The 27,372-nt window shown below is 41.4% G+C and overlaps 1 protein-coding gene across 7 annotated transcripts; it reads left to right on the forward strand.

Annotated features, from left to right (window-relative positions):
- Positions 1–733: 733 nt before the first annotated feature.
- zgc:158376 (uncharacterized protein LOC100101643 homolog) lies at positions 734–27,372 on the forward strand. Of its 7 annotated transcripts, none has more exons than XM_058753489.1 (12): positions 741–1,285; positions 5,709–5,873; positions 6,283–6,468; positions 8,536–8,679; positions 8,758–8,844; positions 9,956–10,138; positions 12,310–12,342; positions 12,430–13,508; positions 17,608–17,771; positions 18,632–18,796; positions 19,460–19,681; positions 21,797–27,372. In XM_058753489.1, exons 3-12 carry the CDS (start codon positions 6,298–6,300, stop codon positions 21,952–21,954), a joined length of 2,406 nt encoding a protein of 801 aa, XP_058609472.1. In that variant the 5' UTR covers positions 741–1,285; positions 5,709–5,873; positions 6,283–6,297; the 3' UTR covers positions 21,955–27,372. The 7 variants fall into 7 exon arrangements, with proteins under 7 accessions (XP_058609471.1, XP_058609476.1, XP_058609472.1 ...); XM_058753491.1 differs by lacking the exon at positions 741–1,285 and adding an exon at positions 1,376–1,759; XM_058753488.1 differs by lacking the exon at positions 5,709–5,873 and having other exon boundaries at positions 734–891.

Consider the following 27,372-nt stretch of genomic DNA (forward strand, 5'->3'; position numbering starts at 1 on the left):
AAGTTTTTATTTACATAATATGTGCATACTGTGTATATAAGTACACACGCACGTGCATGTATAGATTTTTTAAAAATGTATGTTTATATATATATATATATATATATATATATAATATAAATTAAATGAATATAAATATATGCTTGTAAATATTTTCAAAACATATACTGTATGTGTGTGTATTTTTTAGTGCTGTCAAACGATTAATCGCATCCAAAATAAAAGTTTTTATTTACATAATATATCTATGTGTACTGTGTATATTTGGTATACATAAATACACACACATACAGTATATATTTTGAAAATAATTACAAGTATAAACATTTATATTCTTCTATTTTATATTAAATATATATTTAATATATAAACGTAACATATTTTTCTTAAATATATACACACATGTGTGTATTTAATAAATATACACAGTATATATTATGCAAACAAAGACTTTTATTTTGGATGCGATTAATCGCGATTAATCTTTTGACAGCACTAAAAGCACTACTTTGAATTTTTATTTATTTAACTGATATGACATCTGAAGCATTGTGCTGTAAAAAAAATTAAATAAAAAACCAGCAATATTTTATAACTAACAGGAATGTTTTGGGGTAGGGCACTAATGAACCACATTGCCCATAATGCCTTTCGGCTGTGACGAATAGACCGGGAGGAGCTTTCGTATTTTTTTTTTTTTTTTTTTAACTCTCCATATTTTTTATTTACCATATTTATTTATTTATTTGATTTTCGGGAGCAGGGGCAGAGTGTGATGGCGTCAGGATCATGTAAGAGCTGATCTGGCTCGCGGGGACAGCAGATGCGTTACAGTCTCTAGATAATATACACCTACAGCAGAGGAGCACAATAGGAAAGAGCGAACAAAAGGCACGTTTATCCGTTTATGCCGTTTTCTCTTCTGCAGGGTTCAGCCGAGCGTTTGGGAATATCGGCCCTCTGAATCACGGACGAGGATTTGCAGACGCACAAACGGTCCGAAGAGCCTGTGATATTGATATTTGAGAAACACGGCGCGAGGCGAGAGAAGCTGGATCATCGCGTCTCGATGGGCTGCGGTGGATGTGATGATAATGATGGCAGTTTAAGCGAGTCACTCGTGTAAACCTGTGAAAGGAGCCTGATAAGAGCAGGAAAGTCGAGCGGAGAAACAAGGAAGCGATCTCTCTCTCTCTCTCTCTCTCTCTCTCTCATTGTGTCCATCTATCGCAAGAAAACATCAATCTAATGCTCGATCTAGGAGTATGCGACTCCACGCGAGCAGGTGAGTCGCTGTTCGCTCGCTTAGCTCGTCGTGTTTTGTCGTGTGTCTGTGGAGCTGAGCGTCTGATTTAAACACTGCTCCGTGGGCGACGTTCCTCCCAGATCAGGGTGGTTAGTAAAGCCCATCTGAGCGAGTGCTAGCAGCCCTGGTTAGTTAGTGGCGCTGTGAATGAACCTGCTAACCCATGCTAGCGCTCGGCTCGGCTCGGCTCGGGCGATCCGCGGGGTTCCGGGGCTTGATCGCAGCGTGTTTTGCTGTGTGAGATAAACGACAGTCTGGGCTCATCACGGGCTGCTGTGGTGGGCTTCTGTGAAGGCAGCAGTAGATGTGAAGCTGAGGAGACTAACGTGCTGCTGGTTAGCTGCTCATGTTAGCTGTGTTCGCAGGGAATCGGTAAAGTGTGCTACACATGTCGTAGCGACTCTGTCAGCACGGTATTCGTGCTAAATCTCTCCAGGTTTAGTCCTAGTGAAGGTATGTCACCTCTGGAGCCCTGCCGTGTTTTCATTGTGTCTGAGCTGGTCTTCCTGTTTAATTTTAGGCCCATATTTCACCTGACACTGTGTGTGATGCTGTAACTCTAAAGGAAATTATATGCCTTGGTAAGCAGAATTTGCACCAAAATACTATAGATATTAGAGTCTCTGCTATAAAACCACTGCGATAATGATGTAAATGACAGCAATATTATGAAATCTCACACTGATGACCATGTAGAAACAGTGACCGCAGTAAATGTGTGTAAAATCATTGTTTTCTGTGTCAGTGATCGTGAAAGTGTCATGTTCAGTGAAGATCAGCAGATTCAGTTTATTGAGGAACACCAGTCTCTCTGAAATACTTGATTCTGATGGTTCTGTCGTGGCATTTAGCAAACAAATGTTTCTCAGATATATCAGAAGCCTCACATATACCGGTCTGGGTAGTTCTGTACATCTGAAGTCTCTCATATACTGGTCCACGTCCCTCGAATCATGAGCTGTCGTGCTCTTTGTGTAGGACAGCTTACTGTCATTATCTGAAATCATATTCAGAATACTTTCACTATCATGCCAAAAGTTCATCATTGATTGCATTTATGTTGCTTTCTTAAACCCCTAAAATAAACAAATGTGACACTGACTCAATGGCACTTAAATACAATATGATATGTAGTTTTCATTGTGCGTGTGTCTCCGGTTCAGTGCTTGTGTGTGAATTGTAAGTGTGCTTGTGTTGGAAACGACTTCCCAATCATAACAAAGACCCTCAGCTCAGTCAGTAATTCAGCAGCCTATTTATTAACGCTATATTTTGACCGTATAGCCAGAGGAGGATTTTGTTGTTGTCTCCTGCTATCCAACACCACATAGAGTTATTAGCTTTGCACACTGGATAGAATAATAATGGCTGGATTGCAATCAATTTATGGGTGAAATTGCTTAGTGGAGGATCATATGACCAACATCTCAAATCATTATCTGTCATTTTAACAGATTGCCTAATAATAGGGGTGTGCGATGTATGCAGTCTACGATAATATGGTGATTGTTGTTTTATGGATGTGTTAGCTGTTGTTGTCAAGTGTGTCGCTCAATTAAAGGGATAGTTCACCCAAAAAAGAGCATTTGCTGTTCATTTACTCACCTTCAGGCCATCCTAGGTGTAGATGACTTATTTGTTCTTCGGTAGTGAAATCAGTGAAGAAGATTTTTAGCTGAAACCGTGCTTCTTGGTGATTCATAAATTCCATTTTTGAAAATAAAAAAAGCACACCAGGAAACACATAATTAATCCCCGTGGCTCCTGATGATATATTGAGGTCTTATGAAGCGAAACAATCGATCTGTGCAAGAAACTGAACATTATTTACAACGTTATTACCTGTAATCCAGAGCCTCGTGCAAACAGGGAAGTATGATTCTTTTCCGTGAACTGATTCTTTCAGACAGTTCGATTCAATGAACTGGTTCAGTTCACGTAATGATGAAACTTGTATGCAATGATATTATTAAAGCTCCCAATAATGATGAAACGTGGATGTTTTTCATGTCTAATTAAACATATAAAGTGAATAAACTATTCTTCATCAGCTCACCTTTTTACATAAACAATGAGAAACCATAACTTTTATTTGGAAGTATTTGGTTCACATGCTCCTATCAGCGGCTCATCGGTCTTCAGTCCGAGTCGAACCGTTTCCTCAGTTCAGTGACTGTCGGAGGAACTGGAGCTGAATCGGTTCATTCATCACATGATCAGATACGCTGATATTTCAATATAAGACTGGCAAGAACGGATTCCAAGTCTTCATTACTTAACTAGCTGGATCTGTGCGCTGCTTTTGACACGGTTAACCACCAGATCCTCCGGTCAACACTACTGAGAAAGGGCATCTCAGGAACCGCACTCCAGTGGTCTGAGTCTTACCTCTCAGATAGGTGCTTCAAGGTATCTTGGAGAGGTGAGGTGTCCAAGTCTCAACATCTAGCTACTGGGGTGCCTCAGGGCTCAGTTCTTGGACCACTTCTCTTCTCTGTCTACATGGCATCACTATGTTCTGTCATTCAGAAACATAGCTTTTCATATCACTGCTATGCTGATGACCTCTCATTCCATCCTGATGATCTGATGATAGCTGCTCGTATCTCAGCTTGTCTAACAGACATTTCTTGCTGGATGAAGGACCATCACCTTCAACTCGACCTACCTGAGACAGAGCTGCTTGTGGTTCCAGCAAACCCATCGTTTCACCACAATTTCACCATCCAGTTAGGCACATCAACCATAACTCCTTCAAAAACAGCCAGAAACCTTGGAGTTATGATTGATGAAACTGTCCTGCAGATTTGCTTTATTCAACATCAAGAAGATCAGGCTTTCTTTCAGAACATGCTTCACAACTCCTTGTTCAAGCTCTTGTTCTGTCCAGACTGGACTATTGCAATGCTCTCTTGGCAGGTCTTCCAACCAGTTCTATCAAACCTCTACAATTAATCCAGTAAAGATTAATTTTTAATGAGTTGAAAAGAATGCACGTCACGCCTCTGTTCATCAATCTGCACTGGCTACCAATATCTGCTCGCATTAAATTCAAGGCATTAATGTTTTCCTACAAAACCAGCACTGGCTCTGCACCCCTTCACCTAAATTCATGACTTCAGACTTACGTGCCTCTAGAAGCTTGCGTTCTGCAGGTGAACTGAAACAAATCAAACTATTGTTCATCCCAAAGAGGCACAAAATCACTTTCACAGACTTTTTCATGAACTGTTCCCAGCTGGTGGAGTGACCTGCCCGACTCAATCCCAGCAGCTGAGTCCTTAGCCATCTTCAAGAAACGGCTAAAAACACATCTCTTCCATCTTTATTTGACCCTTGAACTCTAGCACTCTCTATTCTAATTCTATTATTCAAAAAAAAAAAACATGCCCCTTTTAGACTTGCACTCTATTCATTTACTAGCTGCTTGTTTTCTTAAAAAAATAAATAACACTAGCTTCTCTATTCTCTTTTTTTTTTTTTTGTATTCTATTTGTTTTCTTTTTAATTATACAATTAACAAAAAGCAATAAAAGGCCTCAAACACTAGCTTGCTCTATTCTATGATTTTTTTTTAATAATTTTTTTTAATTATATAATTAAACAATCTTAATATACAAACCTTGTTATAGCACTTGTATATCAATGCTCTTTTGTTGATTTTGATTGCTTCCATTATCCTCATTTGTAAGTCGCTTCGGGTAAAAGCATCTGCTAAATGTATATGTAATGTATTTTGGCTGGTTTTGAATCGGAGTGACAGGCGTCTGAAAGTGAGTTTTTATTGAGTAACTTGTAGTTTCTTGCACAGATTGATTGTTTTGCTTCATAAGACCTTGATATATCGTCAGGAGCCACTGGCATTAATTTTGTGTTCATTGTGTTTTTTAATTCTCAAACTCAGACAGCCGCTGACTTGCATTTAATGAATCACCAAGGACAATGGTTTTAGCTAAAAATCTTCTTTACTGTTCTACTGAAGAAAGAAGTCCCCTACATCTGGGATGGTCTGAGGGTGAGTAAATGTACAGCAGATGTTCAGTTTTGGGTGATCTGTCCCTTTAAGAGTCTGTGCATTCAGCGTGTGACGTAGCCTGTCAGAATGAACCCAACTTTCAAGATATTGAGGCAAAAATGCCCCGAATGAGTTTTTAGCTTATAGTTACGTCATATGATGTAGTTACATTCACTATGAAATCAAAATGGACAGTTCTTACTTTTATATTAAATAAATGTTTCTTCCACACCCATCATTATATTTTAATTCATGTGTCACATCACAGGAAGAGCAGGTTATGACATTTTTATTAAGGATTATAAGATTACAAGGTCTCAAATATGCATAGATGAATCATTCACAATGAGACTGGAAACATGGGATTCGTTTTACTTTCCTAATCAGTGATCGGGCAGATTTCATCGAGGGCTGGCGTGTCCCTTCAGAATGATCCAGAGGAGCAGTAGAGATGTTTAGCATGACTCTGGCTGAGAAACCGCTCTCTCACGTTCATCGGAGAGCAGGACATTGACCATCCGTGATCGAGAGTTCATCAAAAGCAGTGCTTCAGTAAGAATATACTGTTAGTAGTGTTACTCTTTGACCTAACGTTCCTGTCTTCCACTCTTTGCTTTGTTCTTTCCGTCTAATTGCTCTTCTCAGCTGTGTTTCTGGGTTCTTGCTGTAGATAGAGACTCAGTGAGTCTGAAGATGGCGCCAGATCCCTCTTCTGACATGTATAGAGCCAGTGAATGAATCTGTCCTGGATGAGCTGTCAGCTGTGAGCGTTTGTCAGGCAAATACTATAGAGCTAACAACATTAGCGTAGCCTGAAGAAGTTTATTATTTTGGGGTTATTCTGTGTAAATGTACTGCGACACATTCAGGCGTTGGTTGTTGACTGTGCTGTGGTCCGCAGGTGGAGCGTGGTGTTGTCTGGGCACACCTGTGACCTGTGACCTGTGTTTCTCCTCCTCAGTTGAATGCAGAGGGGATGTCTGGCAGTAAGGCGCTGGGGGGCGCGCGGCGGCGGCGGACACGGTGCCGGCGCTGTCAGGCGTGTATGCGGACCGAGTGCGGCGAGTGCCACTTCTGCAAGGACATGAAGAAGTTCGGCGGACCGGGACGGATGAAGCAGTCGTGTCTGCTCCGGCAGTGCACTGCGGTGAGTCTCGACCTAAACCAGCGAGCCCTTCCCTTCGTTACATGAAGGCTGTATTACTCTACACGACTCAAACCTTCCTGAACACCAAGATTTTCAGCGTTTTTTAAAGAAGTCTCTTCTGCTCACCAAGCCTGCGTTTATTTGATCCAAAATACAGCAAAAAATATTTTTACTATAACTGCTTTTTATTTGAATATATTTTAAAATGTAATTTATTCCTGTGACTTCAAAGCTGAATTTAGTCACATGATCCTTCAGAAATCATTCTAAAGTTCTGATTTGATCACAGAAATAAATTACAGTTTAACAGAGATTCAAATAGAAAGCAGTTATTTTAAATAGTAAAAATATTTCACAAAATTACTGACGTTGCTGTTGTTTGGATCAAATAAATGCAGGCTTGGTGAGCAGAAGAGACTTCTTTAAAAACACATTCAAAATCTTCGCTTGCTTACTTCCCAACCCCAAGGAGTCTGGTCCGCAGGACGGCAGCAGGCTCGGGGTTAGCATTTAACTGCAAAACTCATGATAAATCAAGAGCTGGTGTCCTTCCAAACCAAGAAGATATTTTCAGTGAAACCTCAGAGGTTTCTGTCCCTCCACTGAAAGTCCAGGTAACCAAAAAAAGATTCAGATCCTTCTGGGCTCAACGTCTCAGTGTGACTCCGGAGCGACTCGGTCCTCGGTTTATAGTCTGAACGAGAGCTGCGCATCGTCAGTCATTCAGTACAATACCACACAAAAGTCCATTTCACCAAACTCTGAACACCAGCATCAACAGCTGTTCATTACGCTCGGCGCGCGAGTGAGAAGTGAACTGTAGAGGCCTTCACCTCACACGTGACTTCAGACCTGCAGACAGGGAACTGTGAGGGCAGTTTGTAGACCCATCAGCTGTTAGCATCACACTGGCTCCCTCCACAAAAACACAACGGGATTTTCCACAGGCTTTTGGATAATCGCAAAACATAAGCTGTGTTCAGTCAGAGTTCATGAAACTTACAGGTTTTGTCCATCAAGATAATCTTCACAAAATAATATAACTTTGATGAAATTTGAAGCATAAATACAAGCGGCAGAACTAAACGGCTAAACTTAGGCTATAGAGGAACTCCAGCAGCACGGTCGTCACCACCAGCTCCAGACAACTCTCTCAAACTTATTTTTAACATGTTCAGTGAAAAGGATTTACTCTGTATATGAATTTGAATCCACACTACATGAACCGCTTCATATAAACTGGAATAAATACAAAACTAGAGCCAAACTAAAACTGAAATGAGACATTAGTAATAAATAGTATAGTGAATAAATGAAATAATCATAACTAAAGGACATTTGAAACCATGTATTTCTGTACATTTCGAAATAAGGTGCATTAAGTCAATAAATCCTTGATTAATATAAATATTTTTTAAAACGTGTCTCATACTATTTGATCAAATTCTAGTGTGTTTAATTAATTAATCTATTAAATAACAGCAGAGTGAGCGAGTTTTTTGGATATGGTAAGATTAAACTTATTTTAGCGAGTAAAGTATAATTTCAGCTATCATTTTGTTAGGGTGGATGCACAAAATGTTATTTTATCCTTGTTTCTAGGAAATCCTCAATCTATATGCTTTCTAACAGCTTCATGTGGCCGTAAACATTTAATTATAACGTGGCTTTAAGCACTATGCATCATTAAAGTTTCACTTTCACCGCGTAAAGCCGGTAAATGTGGCGTTTACATGTAATAATCGTAATATGAGTTTACCTTATGATACAAACCCAGAGTCTCCGCGTCAGTAAGCGATAAAACGAGCTCCATCCGAAGACTTGTTGCAAAACGTGAAAGTATCTTGAGCCCGTGTGAACCACGGACCTTATTTAAGGGATTGAACCAAAATCCCATTCAAAAAACCCATTGACTCCGGGCCGATGGAACAAGTGCTAAAATGCACTCGCTTCCGGGTTTTCACCTACAAAGTGACGTCACAGTTCCCCCACTCCGAGCACCTGCGGGTGCGGCTGATCGGGTGCTGGTGCGGTGCCTGTGTTGACTGACTCTGCTGCTCTCCTCAGCCGGTGCTGCCGCACACAGCTGTGTGTTTCGCCTGCGGGGAAGCGGGGAAGGAGGACACGGTGGAGTCGGAGGAGGAGAAGTTTAGCCTCTCGCTCATGGAGTGCACCATCTGCAACGAGATCATCCACCCCAGCTGCCTTAAGGTTAGTGCCACACGCTGGGAGTGAAGCGTCAGAGCGAGCGTCTGAAGGAAACACTGCTGATCGACTGTCTCTCCTCAGATGGGCAAGTCTGAAGGCATTATCAATGATGAGATCCCAAACTGCTGGGAATGTCCAAAGTGCCACAAGGAGGGAAAGACCAGCAAGGTAAGACCGTACAGACTCTCGCCATTTCATAACACTGACAGCTTTACATTCACTGACTGTCTGCCTCCGTTTCCACACCTTGTTTAGAGGGTCAGGTTTATCTATGTATTCTGTGTTTTGTGACCGAGATCATGTTTGATTTTTGATTTTAATCAAAAGGTTTATTGTGCAGTAGGGCTGTCAAAATTTGAATTTTGGACTTAAATATTATCAATATTCGAATTTAAAAGGTATAATTTCTGTCAGGGGGGAAAATCTTTTGGCTTCTCTCCTGAGGGTGCATCGAGCAAAATATTACTAATGCACGTTTCTTCAAAGCAATAAAATAACGACCATCTTTGAAAAAAGTGCATATAATGTTTATAAACCATATATAATTAAGTTGCTTAAACAATTAGAAACAGCGTCATGTATGTATGTGTAGTTTAATACAAAGGACCGAAAACCAATCACAAAGAGTACTTCTTCATTTAAAAGCATGGGATGCAGTGGGATGAGGGAAAAACCGCCATCGAGTCCCGAGACATGTTTTTTTAAAAGTGTAACTTCTATTAATTTTACATGGCTTTCTAAACATGCGGCTCTCTGGAGCGGTGATAGATGTCCCTCTAGGAAACACGATAAATATGCGTTCTGTGTGAAGGGCTTGGTTTCAGTTTTGAAATAACATCATCTCCGCATCGATGTTCTGTTTTCCCGTAGTATTTAGAATGAGCAGCGCCGCATCCAGTGGGTTCAACTGGATAGATTAAAATGCAACGACACCTACAGCATCGCATCTCATGCGCCACTGTTAACGCTGCCTGACGCACACACAATGTTTTTGCATTCGAATGTGGATTTTTATTTTAAATTCAACAAATATTCAAAATTCGAATTTCTTTTGACAGCCCTACTGTGCAGAATTGCAAAAATGAGTTTTCATGGAAGCACTAGTGATAATACATATAAAAGTACAAAAAAGTCAGTAATGTTTTGCATCGTATGCCATCTTTCCAGCAAAAGTGCCTTTAATGAATATATGGAAGTGCATTATAGCTGTAGTTTCCAGCTTGTTACATATTTACATAAATGTGGGCTTCACCGTAATAATAATAGTAATGTCGTGTAGGATCAAGGAGATGGTTCAGGAAAGCGGCGCATGGATAATGGGGAGGTGAGCCGCTGGAAGCTGACGGACGAGCCGCCGCCGAGTAAGAAGAAGAGCCTGTCTCTGGAGGACACGGCCCGGCCGGACGGAGCCAAGCGCAAGAAGGACAAGGAGCTTCCTCAGGAGAGCGCTTCCAAGAAGAAGGCAAGGGCTTCGTGCTCACTGCCGTGTGCTCATTTCTTCAGCATAACCTAATCAAACAGAGACCGAGTCACCCTTCATATCACTAGCTATTTATTTATTTATTCCTTTTATGTTTTACATCCATGTTTTTCTTCATATTTTTACAAAGGCTGTATTCAAATTGTCATGTTAATGATACGTATAAAAATAATACTTGGTTGCACTTTATTTTAAGGTGTCCTTGTTACAGTTTAATTACACATTTATGTACTGAGTAATTAACTACATGTACTTACTATATGATTAGGGTTTGGTTTAGGGTTTCTTGCATGCAATTAATTGTTATCATCATAGTAATTACATGTAACGTGTAACAAGGACACCTTACAATAAAGTGTTACCTAATATTCATATATTTGGAGTGGAAAACACAATCCTGTTATTCTGAGGCACTGTTTCGGAGAAAGGTCCACTGGGAAGATGAGCAAAGCGAGGGAATATTTTATCTTAGAAGAAATCGGAAGCATTTCGTGTCGCCTATATGTCAAATTGGCATATTAAAATTAATCTTGCTTATGTACTGCTGGTTATGAGGGAAAATACCGGTTATGTTATACTGGTTTAAATGGGAAACACTATAAATTAAACTCGCTTGACCACAACAGTTGTTATATCAGTATCTTAATGAATAGAAATACCCTTAAATAACTTATATTTGGCAGAACACATCAAGCTTTTCTTGTGATTTTGCCGTCTGTCACAGATGCTTTCATTCACATGAAGTGTGTTCAAACCCAGACACAAGCAGATGCAGTGATAAACAACAAACAACGATACGTGTGCTGACTAACATTTACTTCAGCAATTAGAGTCAGAGTCTATTGGCCTATTGATTCAGTTGATTTTAATACATTTGTCCATATTGGCTAACAATGATTAAGTGAATGCTTAAGTTAAAAAATACACTGATCAAGGCAAACACATTTCAGACAGTCTTCTGGGGGTTTGTTAGACTAGACGGTTGGAAAATGTTCTGCTTAAATGATAATGAAATTAGTTGTGATGCACATCCCTAGTTATTGTATATAGTTACCAAAAAGGTCTCTATTATTTCATAAAAGGCTGCATTTAAATGTGAAACTGGGTGAAGATATGCGTGTTGGAGTCATGTTGAAGGAGCAGTCAGATCACAGAGACATCCCAGACATGACAAATGCATGTGAACTGCTTTCCGAACAGCCAGATTTGTGTGCAGCACTGGATATTGTTGAGCTGAATGACTGCCGCGGTCAGTGTAAATCAGCACCTACACAGAGGACACTGCCAAATCAAGTCCCTTTTAACCGCCAGCGCTGTAAATTCATGTGTCAGACAGGGGAGTTTCTCATTGCGTGGATTAACTTTTTATTTTTATTTTTTAAATTTCGCCATGCAGGAGTAAATGTGACAGCACCTGTTATTTAATGCTATTTTAATGTTTGTTGGCAGTGTCAGTGGTCTGTCTTACTAAAGACTCCCTAAATAATTCAGTGAAAAACACCCGAGTTTGTATTTTTGCCATGTCCACAGATTACCATAATTATCATAAGCGCACTGTGCTTTTGTTGTGACTAGCTAACCATGACTGGTCATCAAGATATTCTGGGGGAGAAATCTTAGATTTCTTAGATGGGGGATAAAATAGATATTCTGTTGCTTCTAACCTGAATGATCACTTCACGTTTATATAGCTGAAATCACAAATCTAATGTGTATGCGATTTTTGTCTGAGGACGTCTCGATTATAAATCAGGAATTTAATGCAGATTAGCAGCTTGGAGGGCTGGTTGTCTAGTCTAATTGGGCTATGTTTGAGCCACTATTTGATATTAATCTCATTGTCCGACAACAGAAAAAGAAGAATATATCAATGAAAATTTTATTGAAAAACTGGCTGTATTAAAATTCAGTATGTGAGCACAGAGCAGGAGAGAGACGAACAAACCTAAAGGGTTGACACTAGGCAGAATGCAAATACGATTCTATGCCGCAACGAATATGCTAACTAACGTATGACATCTAGCCACATTTCGAGCAGACTTTAGCAACTTTTCATTGAAAGAAGTTGGCAGCGTTGCTGATCATTGCTGTCATGTAGTGTTGGTGTCGCTTCAGAGTACTGAACTCCGTGTCTTTCTGTTTGTCCCCAACAGATCAAAGGAGCCCGTGATAAACACCTAAAGAAGGTACCCCTGTTCTCTTCTCTTTAGTCTTGACATGCGCAGTGGTCAGTTTCTCTCGCTAGAGTAACACTCTTTCTTTAACATGTTCAGCAGAAAGCTAAACCCAACTCGTCGGACTCCTCCGAAGCGAACGGGCCGAACTCCTCGTCGGGCGGCGGACACGGCTCCGGCACAGCGCAGACCTCGACGCCGAGCCAGGACCAGCGCTCGCATCACCGCGAGAAACTGGAGCGCTTCAAGCGCATGTGCCAGCTCCTGGAGCGAGTGCGCGACTCCAGCTCCTCGTCCTCCTCCAGCTCTGAAACCGACTCGGAGTCAGACTCAGACTCTCCGTCCCCCGCGGGCGCCTCGGAGCCGTCCTCCCCGGCGTACGGCAGCGGCGCGCGCGAGCGAGAGCGGAGCCGCCGTCTGGCCGAGCTGGGCTTCAGCGCCAGCGAGGAGTCCGAGGGCGAGAGCGTGGCGGCGCAGGAGCAGGAGCAGGAGGACGAGCCGCAGACGCAGCGCCGCAGGGGAGACGCCAGCACCCGACTGCGGAAGACGCTCGCCGAGGCTGAGCCGGACGATGACGAGGACGGCTCGGGTGACCGCGCTCACAAAGCCCTGGCCCCATCCTCGCCGCTCTCGGCCACGCAGCCGCCGAGCTACGGACACTTAGCGGGCCCCGAGGGCCTGTCCTCGTCCAAGCGCACTAACGGACAGGACGCGCGCAACGGCCGCACGCGAGTGAGCGGCAGAGAGCTGCAGGAGAAGGAGAACTCCAACAGCAGTGCCGTCTCCAATCACCGGCACGCCGGTGGGAAGGCCGTCCGCGGAAGCAGGATCCGTGGAGGAGGCCGACAGGGCCAGAGCGCTCCCTGGAGCAAGAGCTCAGCGACGGCCGGATCCGCCGCGGCTAACGGCAGCTCTCATCCAGGGAGCGTCTCGCTGGCGCCGCCGCGCTCGCAGCTGCTGAAGAGGAGCGCCGTGGCCGTGCCCTCGCCGCCGCGACCGCTGCAGATGGAGCGGCACCTGGTGCGCCCGCCGCCGGCCTGCCCCGAGCCCCACTGCCTGCCACTGGACAGCGGAGCCTCGCACGTCCTGCCCCGGGACGTCTGGCTCCGCGTCTTCCAGCACCTCAGCCAGCGGCAGCTGTGCGTCTGTATGCGAGTGTGCCGCACCTGGAGCCGCTGGTGAGGGACCACACACCGCACGACATCACACTCACACTTTAAAGGGGTCATCGGATGCCCGTTTTCCACAATTTGATATGATTCTTTAGGGTCTTAATGAGAAGTCTATAACATACTTTGGTTAAAGTTTCTCAATGGTAGTGTAAAACAACACCCTTTTACCCTGTCAAAAACAGCTCTGTTCACAGCAAGCCCTTTCGGTGCATGGCCCTTTAAATGCTAATGAGCTCTGCTGACCCCGCCCCTCTCTTCCGTTGGGTGACGCAGTTCTCATGATATTGCTTACTTTAGCCGCTGAACTTGCTATCTAGCACATTATTAGGAAAGGCGATTTGCGAAGATTCATAAAAAAAAACCTGATACTCACTTCTTCTGGAGGTGAAGCTGGATCACGAATGATTCGCGTGAACATAAACGCATTGAGGCAGATCCCTTTAAAAACAAACCTAATCCTCTGCGTCTTCAGCGGCTCAGATGACGGGAGTAAATGACGACTGCTATGTTCATTATTACATCCAACAACAAAACACCTCAATCGCGTAGGAGACATTCTTATCTACATCTGCTCCGGCGTCCAAACAATGACAGATCACTCAGGGTGGGGCTGTGATTAAACTAGTATCAATCAACAATTGTGGGAGGGGCCTGGGTCTGTGTCACGTCACACAGCCAAGAATCTGAGAACGGCTTGTTCTGAGAAAGTGATCATTATTTTTGGAAACTGACTGGATTTGTATCATTATAGGGTGGTTGTGTACACACACTGCCAACACACATTTATGTTCAAACACCATGTAAAAGTGAATTTTGCATCTGATGACCCCTTTAACTGTGCAAACAAAACAAGTGCAAAGTACATACTAGAGGTCGATCGATGTATCATTTTTTTAGCGATTAATCAGCACCGCTAGTTGTTTGCTGGAACTACCGGTTATCTGCAAAAATCCCGATAGTTTTCCGGGTTGCGTCTGTTGCTGGAGCGGCTGGGAAGGGTCCGCTCTCATAATACAGTGCGAGAGCGGCCTCTAGAGGCGGAAATCACCGACACCTCGAGCTGTTTGTTTTGACACGTGCGCTGCACAGAGCGGGAAACTTCAGATGCGGATTTAAACGCAGCCGACAGAAAATCCTGCCGCGCCAGACTTCCGCATGCTGTTAAACAGGTCTCGGTTCAAACGTTTTGCAAATGTTTCATTAAATATGAAGCTGTTTTACTCAGGATGCCTTCAAAGTAGATACAAAAATGATCATAATCCATCACATTTACATTGTCATTTAGTAGATGCTTTTATCCAAAGTAACTTGCAAATTAGGACAATAGAAGCAATCAGACCAACAAAAGAGCAATGTCTCAGTTAGCTTAACACAGTACACATAGCAAGGTTTTTTATTTATTTACATTTTTTTAAATAAATTATATAATAAATAAAAAGAAAACATAGAATAGAAAAAGAATAAAAGGATTATATACTATTGTATTATACTATACTACACTATATTATATTTTATTATACTTATAAAGGTTGATATCTAAAAGTTTATTTTTATTCTTTTCACTAACATTTAGATATAAAAATTGAATAAAACGCCAACAATAAAAACCGCTAGCTAGTTTAACTGATTAACTTAAAAGTCTATAGATATTGCCATTATTTAATGAGACCTGTTTTCTGGGTTTGGTCAGGTGACATTCGACATATACCCTATTCACATAGTTCTCCATTAAATAACATGTTTGTCTAAAATCGGTGTTAATGTACATAAAGACTTCACCTCAGGCTGTGAAACTGTGTATTGTGCATTTTTCAGCGACACGTTTGTCTTTCTGTGGCTCTAATAAAATATGCTTCATTTATAGAGCTATAATATAGATCACGCTTTCTCTTTCCGTTTGCTGTTTTTTAACTTAAGTCCGTTTGGTGATTTAAATGTTTTTGACCGCCGCACGAGTTGACCACGACGTGACCGGTGTATGAGACCTGTTCTCCTAGACTCTTTTGCCCGGTGTGCGACTAACATATTTTGTTATTTTGATTAGATAATCATCAAGTGTTCTAGAATAGAAGCAGTTAAAGTGTGAGAGCGTAAAACAGTGTAGTTTCAATCCTGTGGCCTTTGTGTAGATATTTATAGATGGCCATCTTTAGCATGACTGTTGAAATGAAATGCTAACACTTTACAGTAAGAGTCTGTTTGTAACATCAAGATTAATGCAAGCTGTAGAAGTAGTGTTCCTTGTTAGTGTTGATTTCAACATTTACTAGTACTAATACATTAAGTTTTAAAGTTTCTTCTTTTAACATTAATAAACTATGAACTAACTTTAATGATCAAAATAATAATTAATATTAATATTTTTATTCATTCACAAAGTATGGTTCAGTACTGTCTGTTTTTTAAATAGTAAAGCACTATTTTAGTTTTCGTTGAGTATCCATTTCGGTTGATTAATCTGTATTGGCCAGTTTAGTCCAACCTAGCTATCGGTATCGTAAAATCCACTATCGATCGACCTCGAGTACATAATATCATATATTGATCACATTAGATATACTATGAAGCCATTCTCTGAATCCAAGCTTCCTCTTCAGTCTGAAAACAGCATTAATTGACACTAAACCGCAAAAATGACACTGGTTGCCCTGTAATTCAACAAAACATGAAATTGGTGCGATTGACTCCAATAGAGTAATTGCTATGATAGCGCATGATGACGGTGGTGAATCTCGGGAAACAGTGCTGCCATTTTCAAGGTAAGGTGTCACAAAAGATCAGAGCTGTGTCATATTCAAGCGTTCTCGTGCTGTGAGGACTGTGCGTCTCGGGCCGTAGTCCATCATTCACCAGCTCAAAGCAGCTCTTCTGGTGACGCTTCTGCTTTACAATCTATTCAATATAATCATAAGAGTGACAGGTAAAGCATCAGAGGTTGGTTACTTGTGTCATAACGTCACGAACGCAACGCACTGGCTGATTATCCTCAGCAGAGCGCCAAGTCTTCAGGGAATTGAGTTATAAATACTAATTTATGAAACATCCATTCCTTCATTTCACCACAGCATGAGAAGTGAAATGAAAAATAATAATAATGAACAGCCAGTGTGTTAATAATAGGCATGCTAATAAGCAACTATGAGGATTGGTCCATATATTAAAGTGTTCCCAGAATTATTATTAGACATCTAGTAATTGCAGATGCTGCTGTTATGGGCTTCGTCATCGAGTCTCGAGCAGCTCCGTCAGGTTTTCTTCACTATGTTCCATCATTTCCAACTTTTGACCACATTACATTTCAGTGAAAAACTGTGATGAAATTGAAACCTGATCGCAATGTCTGATTCGTGAACAATTTACTCTTTTAAACTCGTTCTGTTCAGTTAACCGGATAACTGAATGATTCATTTGCGAAAGTGATTGCGACAGGATATTGGCGAAACAGATTTGGTAAAGGCTCCTGTGCGCTCTGGAGAGCTGTGGCAGCGCTGAGCAATCTAGCCAATCACAGACGTATCTGTTGATCCTTGATCGCCTCTGATTGGCCATTGTGTTCACTTGATGTGCGTTTTCCTGCACGCTTGCGAATCCTCTCAGTGTCACGCGATAGAGGTTCATCGATTATAAAGGAACTTTTTGAGAGTTAAGTGACACCTTTTTTGTGTTTTTATGAAGTAAGGGCTATTTGCGCAATTTCTAGACTAAATCGAATCCGTTCAGAAGTTGAATAAAAGTTGTGTTTGTCACGCTGCTAAGGGCCACTGTACCCTATACAAGCAGCGAAGTATCGGGAGCGACATAAATCCCATTACAAGAAAAATATAATGATGTTCACTAACAAAACAGATGTTCACTTACTAATATAATAACAATAAATTATTAAAATAAAGTGTAACCGAAACGTATTTGAATTTTTATGTCAAAATATTTCTTAAATGCCGTTGTAATTATTTATAAAAGTAATGACTAGTAAGTCTTGCTGTACATTGCTATTCTTGTTGTGGTAAAAAGTTATTTGTGCAGCACTGCATCCGTGATTTTAGATGATTTTGTGATGAAGGCTGTCTGAATGTGCCAGGCGTGTGATGCGTGTGCTTGTGTGCAGGTGCTGTGATAAGAGGTTATGGACTCAGATCGATCTGAGCCGCCAGCGCTCCATCACTCCTCCCATGCTGAGCAGTATAATCCGTCGCCAGCCCGTGTGTCTCAACCTGGGCTACACCAACATCTCCAAGAAACAGCTCATGTGGCTCATTAACCGTCTGCAAGGTAGGTGTGCTCTGATCCAGAGCGTCCAGAGCGTCCAGACACAGGTCTGCTCAGTGCTGAGGACAGAAGCGTCTCGGAGACGGGCCTGATGGACAGATGTTTGCACACATCAGGATTGAAACCAAATCAGCTGGCAGATGCGTTCACTGCAAAAAGTGATATTTTTGACTTGTTTTCTAGTATAAATATCTAAACATTCTTGAATCAAGATGCATTTACAAGTAAAATGACTTAAGATAAGTCTTGTTTTCTAAAAAAAAAAAAAAAAAGATCAACATTTTGTTAGTGTTAAGAAGCAAAATAGTCTTGATTTAGTTTTTGAATTAAGATTATTTTTCTTACCCCATTGGCTGATATTTCTGCTTCTTTTAAGCAAAAACTAACAAAATCTCGATTCTTTTTTTCTTTCAGAAAACACGATATTATCTTGTCATTTTACTTGTAAAGTAAATTCATCTTGATTCAAGAATGTTTAGATATTTATACTAGAAAACAAGTCAAAAATACTGAGTGAGAAAAGTGTTCCAACTGGCCTGACCGAAGTGATGAAGAAAACTGAATTATATTAAATGTGTAATTTGATGCACATCTTTAGATCAAATGATCTTTCCTGTAGCTCGTACAGTCGAGTCACACCGGATCAAAGCATTTGTCAGACTTGTATATCGTGAGTCATTATCCAGAAGTTACATGGATGCTTTCCCTTGCTGTGCTACATCTGCTCATGATCTTTGTGTTGAGTAGCAGTCAGATTAGCGCATGTGAATAATGCTGGATGGAGACTGAGGCGTGGCAGCAGAGCAGATGAAGTGACGTGAGTGTGTGTGTGTGTGTGTGTGTGTGTGCGCTGTGGTCCTCAGGGCTGCTGGAGCTGAACGTGGCGGGCTGCTCGTGGTCCTCGGTCTCGGCGCTCTGTCAGTCTGTGTGTCCCTGTCTGCGGCTGCTGGACCTCAGCTGGGTGGAGGATCTGAAGGACTCGCATCTGAGGGAGCTGCTGGCCCCGCCGAGCAACGACACGCGCTCAGGTCTGCTCACACACACACACACACACACACACGCTCTCTACTGAGAGTGCTGTCAGAACAGAACGTGAATGAACAACACTTTATCACGAGTTGACAAGGAATTCATTGATAGTTTTCGGTTCCAGCTTACAGTGCAGTACACAGTTTTGAAGATAGTATTATTACACATTAAACGTTTGGGGTGTTAGTATTAAAAATGAAGTGTTGAAGTTCAGCTGACGCTGTGTTTTCACGTTTAATCAGTAGCTTTCGTCTGGTCACTGTTAGAAGTATTCCACAACTTTCTTCCTTCAATGGTTTAGGGATTAGGGTTACTTGCATGTTATTATAATGGTAAGTACGTGTAACGTGTAACAAGGACACCTTATAAAAAGCGTTACCTGTACATCGTCAGTTGTTATCGCTGAATAAAACTCTTCAGGGTTACTTGCTCTTGTACTTAATTATATACCAACACTGTAGCACAGACACCGTACGATAACGTGTAACCAGAGTGTTTTCTAATTGAATCTGGGAAACTGCTGAATGCTGCTGTCAGTGTTCACATCGGTTATGTTGGCTGCGTGTCTTCAGAGCTGCATGTTAAAGCGCTGCCGTGATGAACAGCTTGAGAGCACTGCATGTGAGCATGTAGGACTGAAGCTGTGCTGTTGTTGGCCGCAGCTCACGGAGAGAACCGCGGCGGACGCTTCCAGAACGTGACAGAGCTGCGTCTGGCGGGCCTGGAGGTGACCGACGCCGTGTCGCGCCTGCTCGTGCGCTATCTTCCTCACCTGACCAAGCTGGACCTCAGTCAGTGCTGCCACATCACAGACCAGACCGTCCACACGCTGACCTCTCCCATCTCCCCGCTGCGAGAGAGCCTCACGCACGTCAGCCTGGCAGGTACAGACCCACGCTTCACCTCGGGAGCCTTCATTACTCTTCATCCGCTTCATAGATATTGTGTCAAAATATGCTGTACAAAAATACCTTGATCCTGTTGTTAAAGAAAATAGTGACCTCTATAGTTTATTTAATGTATTTATATTCTAATAGTTTTCATACAACTGGATACATTGTATCTTTACACATCATGTTATGCAGACATTTGTTTATCTCTTAGATGCATCTCAAAAATACTTATGGCACAGAGGTTAAATATAGTTTACACATTTCGACAAAATTTTGATAATTGACATGAATAATCAGACACAAATACACTAAACAGAAAAATGTCAGTGGCATAACCAATAAACTACATGATGAAGCAGTAGTAAGGCCAAATAGGCCACGCTTCACTCTGCTGCCACCTATTGATCAACCATTGCATCACGAAAAATATTCCTCCATCATAAGTTAAAGTTTATGCAAGTAAAATTAATATGTTTAGTTTTAGAATTCCAAAAAAAAAAAGAAATTTTCATAAATGTACTGCCGTCTGGAGTTAAAAGTTCAAAGGAATGTAATTAAATCCATTTCTAGCATACTAACAATTGTATACTGATAATTTTATAATGTATAATGTAGTTTTTTTTAAAGAAAAAAGTGGTGAATTGAGTAATAGCATGGTAATGTCCAAAACGTTTAGATTTTTGCATCGTCTCATTAGTGCAGACTGCAAAACTCAAAATGGGTGCGTCTGATAGGTTTGAGAAGCACTGGTTTATGGGACAACTCATTTCTCTGGGATAAGTGTTAAAATACAGTTTTCAACAAAAAACAAAATAAAAAATTACCATCACCATCAAACCTGAAAAGAGGCGTTTGCATTTGATACTCAAGACTGACTGAGTTAAAATACTCCCCAAAGAGAGCACATGAGTGCCTGGGTTATTCTGTAGACACGAAGCCCTCTGAACCTCACAGTGAAACACAGCTGTATATGAATGTCCAGCTCTTATGACTATCGTCCACATGTGACGCTCTGCTCATTACAGGTCATAACGGCATGACACTTTAGCCATTTTCATACACTGAAAAAAAAAAACTGTAAAATTTACTGTAAAAAAACTGGCAGCTGTGGATGCCAAAATTTTACTATAAAAAAATACAGTAGCGACATTTTAGGTTTTATGTATTTAACTTGAATTTACATTTAAAAACTGTAATTTCCTTTAATGATATAATGTTAATATACCAACCTATAGAAGTACTGAAATCTGTTTTGTACCTTTTGTAATACACTGATAACCAACAAAAGCAGGCGATGATGAGAAAATCACATGATGAACCAAAGCTAATAACAAGCAGCTTTTAAACATATTTGTGACCCTGGAGCACAAAACCAGTCATAAGTCTGTAGCAAAAGCCAACAATACATTGTATGGGTCAAAATTATTGATTTTTCTTTTATGCCCAAAATCATTAGGATATTAAGTAAAGATCATGTTTCATGAAGATATTTAGTAAATTTCCTACCGTAAATATATCAAAACTTCATTTTTGATTAGTAATATGCATTGCTAAGAACTTCATTTGAACAACTTTAAAGGTGATTTTCTCAATATTTAGATTTTTTTGCACCCTCAGATTCCAGATTTTCAAATAGTTGCATCTCAGACAAATATTGTCCAACAAACCATACATCAATGGAAAGATTATTTATTCAGCTTATCAGCTTTTCAATAAAAAAGACCCTTATGACTGGTTTTGTGCTCCAGAGTCACAATTATAGAAGGTGCGCAGTGTTATTCACGCAAACACTAAATACCATCATGGTAACTCACACAAAACTGAAATAATGCAAAAAAACATTTAACGACATTAGATGTAACACAACCCTACTGTACACAACTGATAAGTACAGTTGTAAAATCAAGAAGAAACAGTTATTTCAATGAGAGAAAAAAAAAAATCTAATGTGAATACAGTTTTTCACCGTATATAGTAAGGGAACTTACCGTTAATCAATGAACAGATTTTTACTGTAGTTTAGGGTTGGATTATCATGAAGGTACAGCAGACGACAGTGTTTAGGAGGCTGGTGTTGACGGTGGTGACTGCGCTGCTGTGTTTCAGGCTGCGTGAAGGTGACGGAGCAGTGTTTGCCGCTGCTGCGCCGCTGCGCCTCGCTGCAGAGCTTGGACCTGCGATCCTGCGGCCTGCTGGCTCCAGACGTCTGCCAGCTGCACTGCTTCCCCTCGGCCGAAGACAGACTGCTGCTCAAGAACAGCTAGACCTGCCCTGACACAGGACGCTTGGACATCAGACACTTTGCTGTTTTTGTTTTGTTCTTTATTTCTGGATCAACCATTTGTGAATGGAGAAATCGAGTCCACATAGATATTCCGTACCAGTAATGAGTGTGTGTACAGATTAGTAGTTTGCTGTAATGACCCCTCCTGACCCCGGCGCCGCTCCTGTCCTGCGGGGAACACTGGTTCTGTCCCGATGCAGAATGTATCCTACTGTGGAGAGCTATCTCAAACACAGCCATATTAGTGTGCTTGGGTGGATCTCACCCCAAAATCAAAACACATTTGATCTGTTTGCTTTTTTGCATTCATTAAAAAAAAGCCCACTTTGGGACCATTAAGAGTTTTTTCCATTACGACATGATTTCATTACTGGTAGGCACATATATCCCCCAAGTTCTTATGACTGTAAAAATAATAATCTCACTCGTCTGCTTCAACAGCATTTTAGATTAGATGCGAGTCTTCTCTGTTGTCAAAGGTGATGAGGTTCAGATACACAAATGAGAATCAGATGCTTAAAAATCTTTATGGTCCTAAAATGAGGCTTGAGTTTGATTTTTGGGGTTTTAGGTGTTTGTTGAGATTCACTCATTGATGGATCAGTTTTGGGAAGTGTGTGTGAACAGTGTTAGCGTCCAGACGCTGGATGGGTGGTGGGCTCTGATGGTGTGCTTGCTGTTCCCTTCTCTTCACTGTAGTGGTGCCACACTCGCTCTCGGCCTTGCTGTGCCATATGCTGACCGTCCTCTGTCCTTCCCCTCTTCATTCCTGATCGATGGAGGACACGGATCCCGAAGCCTGACAGACGAGCTAGGCTCGAGCTGCTGTGTCGTCACGCTGTGCTCCGCTGCATCTTATATAATGTCACAGGGTGAATGTTGCTGTAGATTCCTGCAGATCTGGAAAGGTTTTCACAGAACGAGGCGTTAGTTTGTTGATTGGCTGATTGGATTGTTGTCATTAAAGCTGCTCACCTTCAAAGCCAGAATGGTCCAAACTCAAATATGCCTCCCATTAGCAATGGAGAAAGGGTGAAGAAAAATGCTTTGTGGCCAATTAGTTTGAAAACGTATTAGAGAATGAAACGGTTGGTGTTCCCAGCCACATTCAGTGTTATCACTCGCAAAAGACTAACCACACATATTCTGCAAACGCATTCTTCTGGTGTTTTAATGGTTCTCTGAAAGAGCTGCTCTGAGCGGGAAGGCTTTAACAGATTTAATTGTTCTGATTTGAAACCAGTTCCATCTTCTCTGTTGAACTATTAAACAGGCTTCTACTAAGGAGCCTCAAACAGCTTTTCTTCAATCTTTCGGTGAGCTCTGCAGCTACTTCCTTCCAGAATACGATGCATGTCGACACCTTTCACTGACTGTATTCCTTGCACACTTTTATTCAGTATTGGGTCCAATACATGGCAGTTTAAAGTGTTTGGTGGCAGTAGACAAACAGCATCCCTTAAAAGTGACCTCGACAATGTAGTTGCAATGTGTTTTTTTTTTTTTTTTTTTTGATGTTGTTGTTGTTTTTAGATTTAATGTTCAGTGCGGTTTGCATTTAAAAGACATTCTTGCACATTGGGAAATACCTGTGTGCGGTTTATAGTTACATATCAAACACTGAGTTGTTGATCATTTCTGGAATCGGCACGAAGAATTCAAGTTGAAGAACTTGAATAGGTTTTAAATACGGTTCCTCTTTCATCTGACCATGTTTTTTTGCAGATTCATAGCCCACTAAACTGAATTGCCATGTATGAACCAAACATTCACCCTGTTGAATGCACGGGGCTGAAATCATGTTATTATAATATCTTGCCAAAATTTCCAGTTTTGGGCGTTCATATATAAATATATATATTTCTTCCTTTGCATTGATCCATGTGATAGAATATGTGAAACAATGGGGAAAAAGAAAAACAAGGCAGCTATAAGAGTGACTACTGTAAAATGTCTAATTAAATAAAGACAATGGGGGTTGTTTTTATTTGCTTTGCTTTTCTTTCCTCAATGTGCTGCATACACTACTGAAATACTTGAGAGTCCTGCCAAATGGAAAAAAAAAAAAAAAAAAAAAATTTCAGGGCTCAACAGTGTGAGGATTTTGCGTGCATTTTTGAGGGAAAACTACTGTTGCAGATGCAGTGAGTAAATTGGGCACACCGTGTGAACTTAATATATACCATCTGAATAAAAACTCCCTAATGCTAATCATGATTGTAGAGTTTGAATATGTACAAGTAAGACATACTAGTAAAGGTGTCAAGACTTATGGAAAAACACTATTGCCAAGGATGTGTTCAGAAATGAGTGACTACCTATTTGACATTTCATATACTTATATTGTTTCATAAACAGCTAATTATAAATAACCTACTATAACTTAACTCTTTAAAAAAAAACATTCAGAAGTTTTACTTTTTTACAAAAAAAAAAAAATTGGTCTCATTTGGAAAGTGTGGTTCAATATACAACCATTACAGGGGTTGTGTCTTTGCTGAACCTAACAGCTACAAGTGCACTGTTGATAGTTTTAACAAATATCTGGCCTGATTCTTATATCCTTGCTCTATGACAAAACCAGAATCCTACTGAACAAAAGAACAGTGATCTGGGCTGCGTTTCCTAAAATCATCGTAAGCCTAAGTTGATCGTAGAATCATTGTCGCCAATGGAGCTACGATCAACTTAGCTTTATGATGCTTTTGGGAAACGCAGCCCTGGAGCAGTATTTTCCTAACAGATTCCTGGAGTACCACAGTGCTACATGTTTTGCATGTCTGCTTAATCAAACACACCTTCACAACCTCACCTCCTGGGTTATCCATAATGAGGTTATTCCGATGGACAAGGGGACGGTTGCTGCAGTCCGCAAGAGGCCCACTCCCACAACTGTAAAATACCTACAACGTTTTCTTGGTTTTTCCTATTTCTATCCATGCTTCATCCATAACTTGAGTTCCATTACTCATTCACTCACCAGTCTCCTCAAAGTCAGGCCCAAGTCTCTGTCCTGGACTCTGCTACCCAAGCCATGCAATGACTCAAAGAAACATTTCCCAGCGCGCCGCTCCTAATTCATCCAGACTCCAAGAAACCCTTTGTTGGTTGAAGTCGATGCCTCTATAACAGGAGTTGGAGCGATCCCGTCTCAGCAGCAGTGGACATCACCAAATGTGCCTCCTTCTCTAAAAAGCTCACCCCAGTGGAGAAAAATGACAACATCAGGAACGGAGAGCTTCTTGCCATTAACCTAGCCCTGGAGGAATGGAGGCATTGGCTGGAGGGAGCCCAACATTCATTTACCGTACTCAAAGTCCATAAGAGCCTTGAGTATCCTCATGAAGCCAAGAGACTGAATCCACGGTAAGCCAGGTGGGCTTTATTCTTCACATGATTCAACATCTCAATTTCCTACCTTCCTTGATCTAAAAATGTTAAAGTGCTCTTTCCTGTCTCCATGCCTCCTGAGAAGCCTGAACCAGTCATCCCAGCCAGTCTCATCGTAAGTCCTATTCAGTCGTCCCTTGATGAGCAAATCTCTGAAGCCAATGCCTCTCTGTCGGAGTGTCCCTTGGGTCATACCCCAGTGCATCCCTCTGATCAGATCTGTTCACACCTGTGTGGGCACTGGCCACCCAAGGGCCAGTCAAACCCTCTCACTGCTGTAGGATCACTTCTGGTGGCCAGGAATGGCACAGGATGGGAGAAGGTTTGTTCAAGCATGTTCTGAATGTGCTGTTTTATCTTCCTCAGCGGCCCTGTTCACACCTTGGAGAGGACTTCAACCAGGCTGCCTCACTCAGATGGTTATACCTGAATCCTTGTAGATAGATATTACAAAGTCTGTCATCTAATTCCCCTCAAGGGACCCCCATCTGCCATGGAAACTGCTGGGCTGATGTTTAATTGCGTTTTCTGCAATTTTGGCCTCCCAGAGGACATAATTTCCGATCACCTCCTGAGTCTGGAAAGCATTCTTCACACTCATGCCCTTTTAGTGCATACTCCGCTTCCAGCCTCCGGAGAGCGAGAGGGTCTGGGAAGCGGCTCATCATAATCTTCAAGGGTCAGTGCGCTGCCAGAAGGGTCATGCTGATGCCCGGTGAACCGGAACGCAAAAATATCAACCTGGACAAAAGGTGTGGCTCTCCACCAGGGACATCAAGCTGCACTTGCCCTGCAAGAAGATAAGTCCCAGATACATAGGCCTCTTTTCACTGTCCGTCACTTCAACCACTTCAACCCCTCCACCTTAAGTTACCCACACATTACTACCTGACCACCCTCCTGTGTCTGACTCTTCCACAGAGTCTGGTCCCATGGAGGACCCCCACCACTCATCCTGGAAGAGCTTGGATTCCTTACGCCGTGGTATCTGGTAAACTGGGAATGATATGGACCAGAGGAATGATCATGGGTCCTGCTCTTCTTATCTTATTCCATGAATCTTCTGATTGTCAGGAGCAGGCTGTAGAGGGGGTACTGTCACTGATTAACCAGGCTTCACCTTCACTTCACAACAATCACGATCACCTGAAATCTGAAACACCCGCATCTGCTCTGCATTATCACACCTCTCCTTTCCTGGAGTAAAGGATCTTTACAGCCTTTGTTGTAATGCCTGTTGTTTATGCACATTTAATATAATTATTAATATAAATTTTAACGCATATTGGGTTAGGATTGTGGTCTTTACATCAAATGGGTCTGGTACAGAATTAAATTAGTGCTGCTGTCGGATAACAAGTAGGTGTGGGTTTCTGCACCATACACTTTAAAACAGGGGTCTCCAACACGTCGCTCACGAGCTACCAGTAGCTCACAGCCTGATTGGAAGTAGCTCTCCAAGACATATTGACACATCAGCCGTGAGGTTATTTTAATGATCCCGTTACGTATTTTAATTATCATTAAACCCGTATTTGATTATCGTGATTTGAAAAACTCACAGTAAATACAATTCAGCTTTAATCAAAGTAATTAAGAGTCTCACGCAGGCGCAGCACGTAGTTTCATTTTGTGTGAAAACATGACTGAAGGCAGACTGTTGAGGGAAATTATATGAAAGAATATATGATTTCATTATTTGTGTGAATGTATAAGAAACCGACTGTCTTCAGAAAAGTTTCATGATATTTTGCATATTGCATATTTGATATCGCATAATTTCCAGTGATCTTGTTGACTTGATTGCACAGATACTATTTAAACTGAACTGAGCTGGATGATGACATAATTGAATTCAATAATGAAATGCCTTTAACTGAAAATTGAGTGTTTAATCTTGTCATTTTACATTATTGACACACTATTTTCCTATTTTGATACTGGAAAGTTGCTTTGACACAATCTGTATTGTTAAAAGCGCTATATAAATAAAGGTGACTTGACTTGA

The sequence above is a fragment of the Onychostoma macrolepis genome, chromosome 19 (genome assembly GCF_012432095.1).
Source record: "Onychostoma macrolepis isolate SWU-2019 chromosome 19, ASM1243209v1, whole genome shotgun sequence".
NCBI lineage: Eukaryota > Metazoa > Chordata > Actinopteri > Cypriniformes > Cyprinidae > Onychostoma > Onychostoma macrolepis.

Bases quoted from the DNA above. Each gene is read 5' to 3' on its own strand.
- zgc:158376 (XM_058753488.1), top strand. From the start codon at position 6,298: ATGTCTGGCAGTAAGGCGCTGGGGGGCGCGCGGCGGCGGCGGACACGG. The intron at 8,845-9,955 runs GTAAGACCGTAC...AATGTCGTGTAG, and splicing joins AGGAGGGAAAGACCAGCAAG to GATCAAGGAGATGGTTCAGG. The intron at 10,139-12,309 runs GCAAGGGCTTCG...TGTCCCCAACAG, and splicing joins AGAGCGCTTCCAAGAAGAAG to ATCAAAGGAGCCCGTGATAA.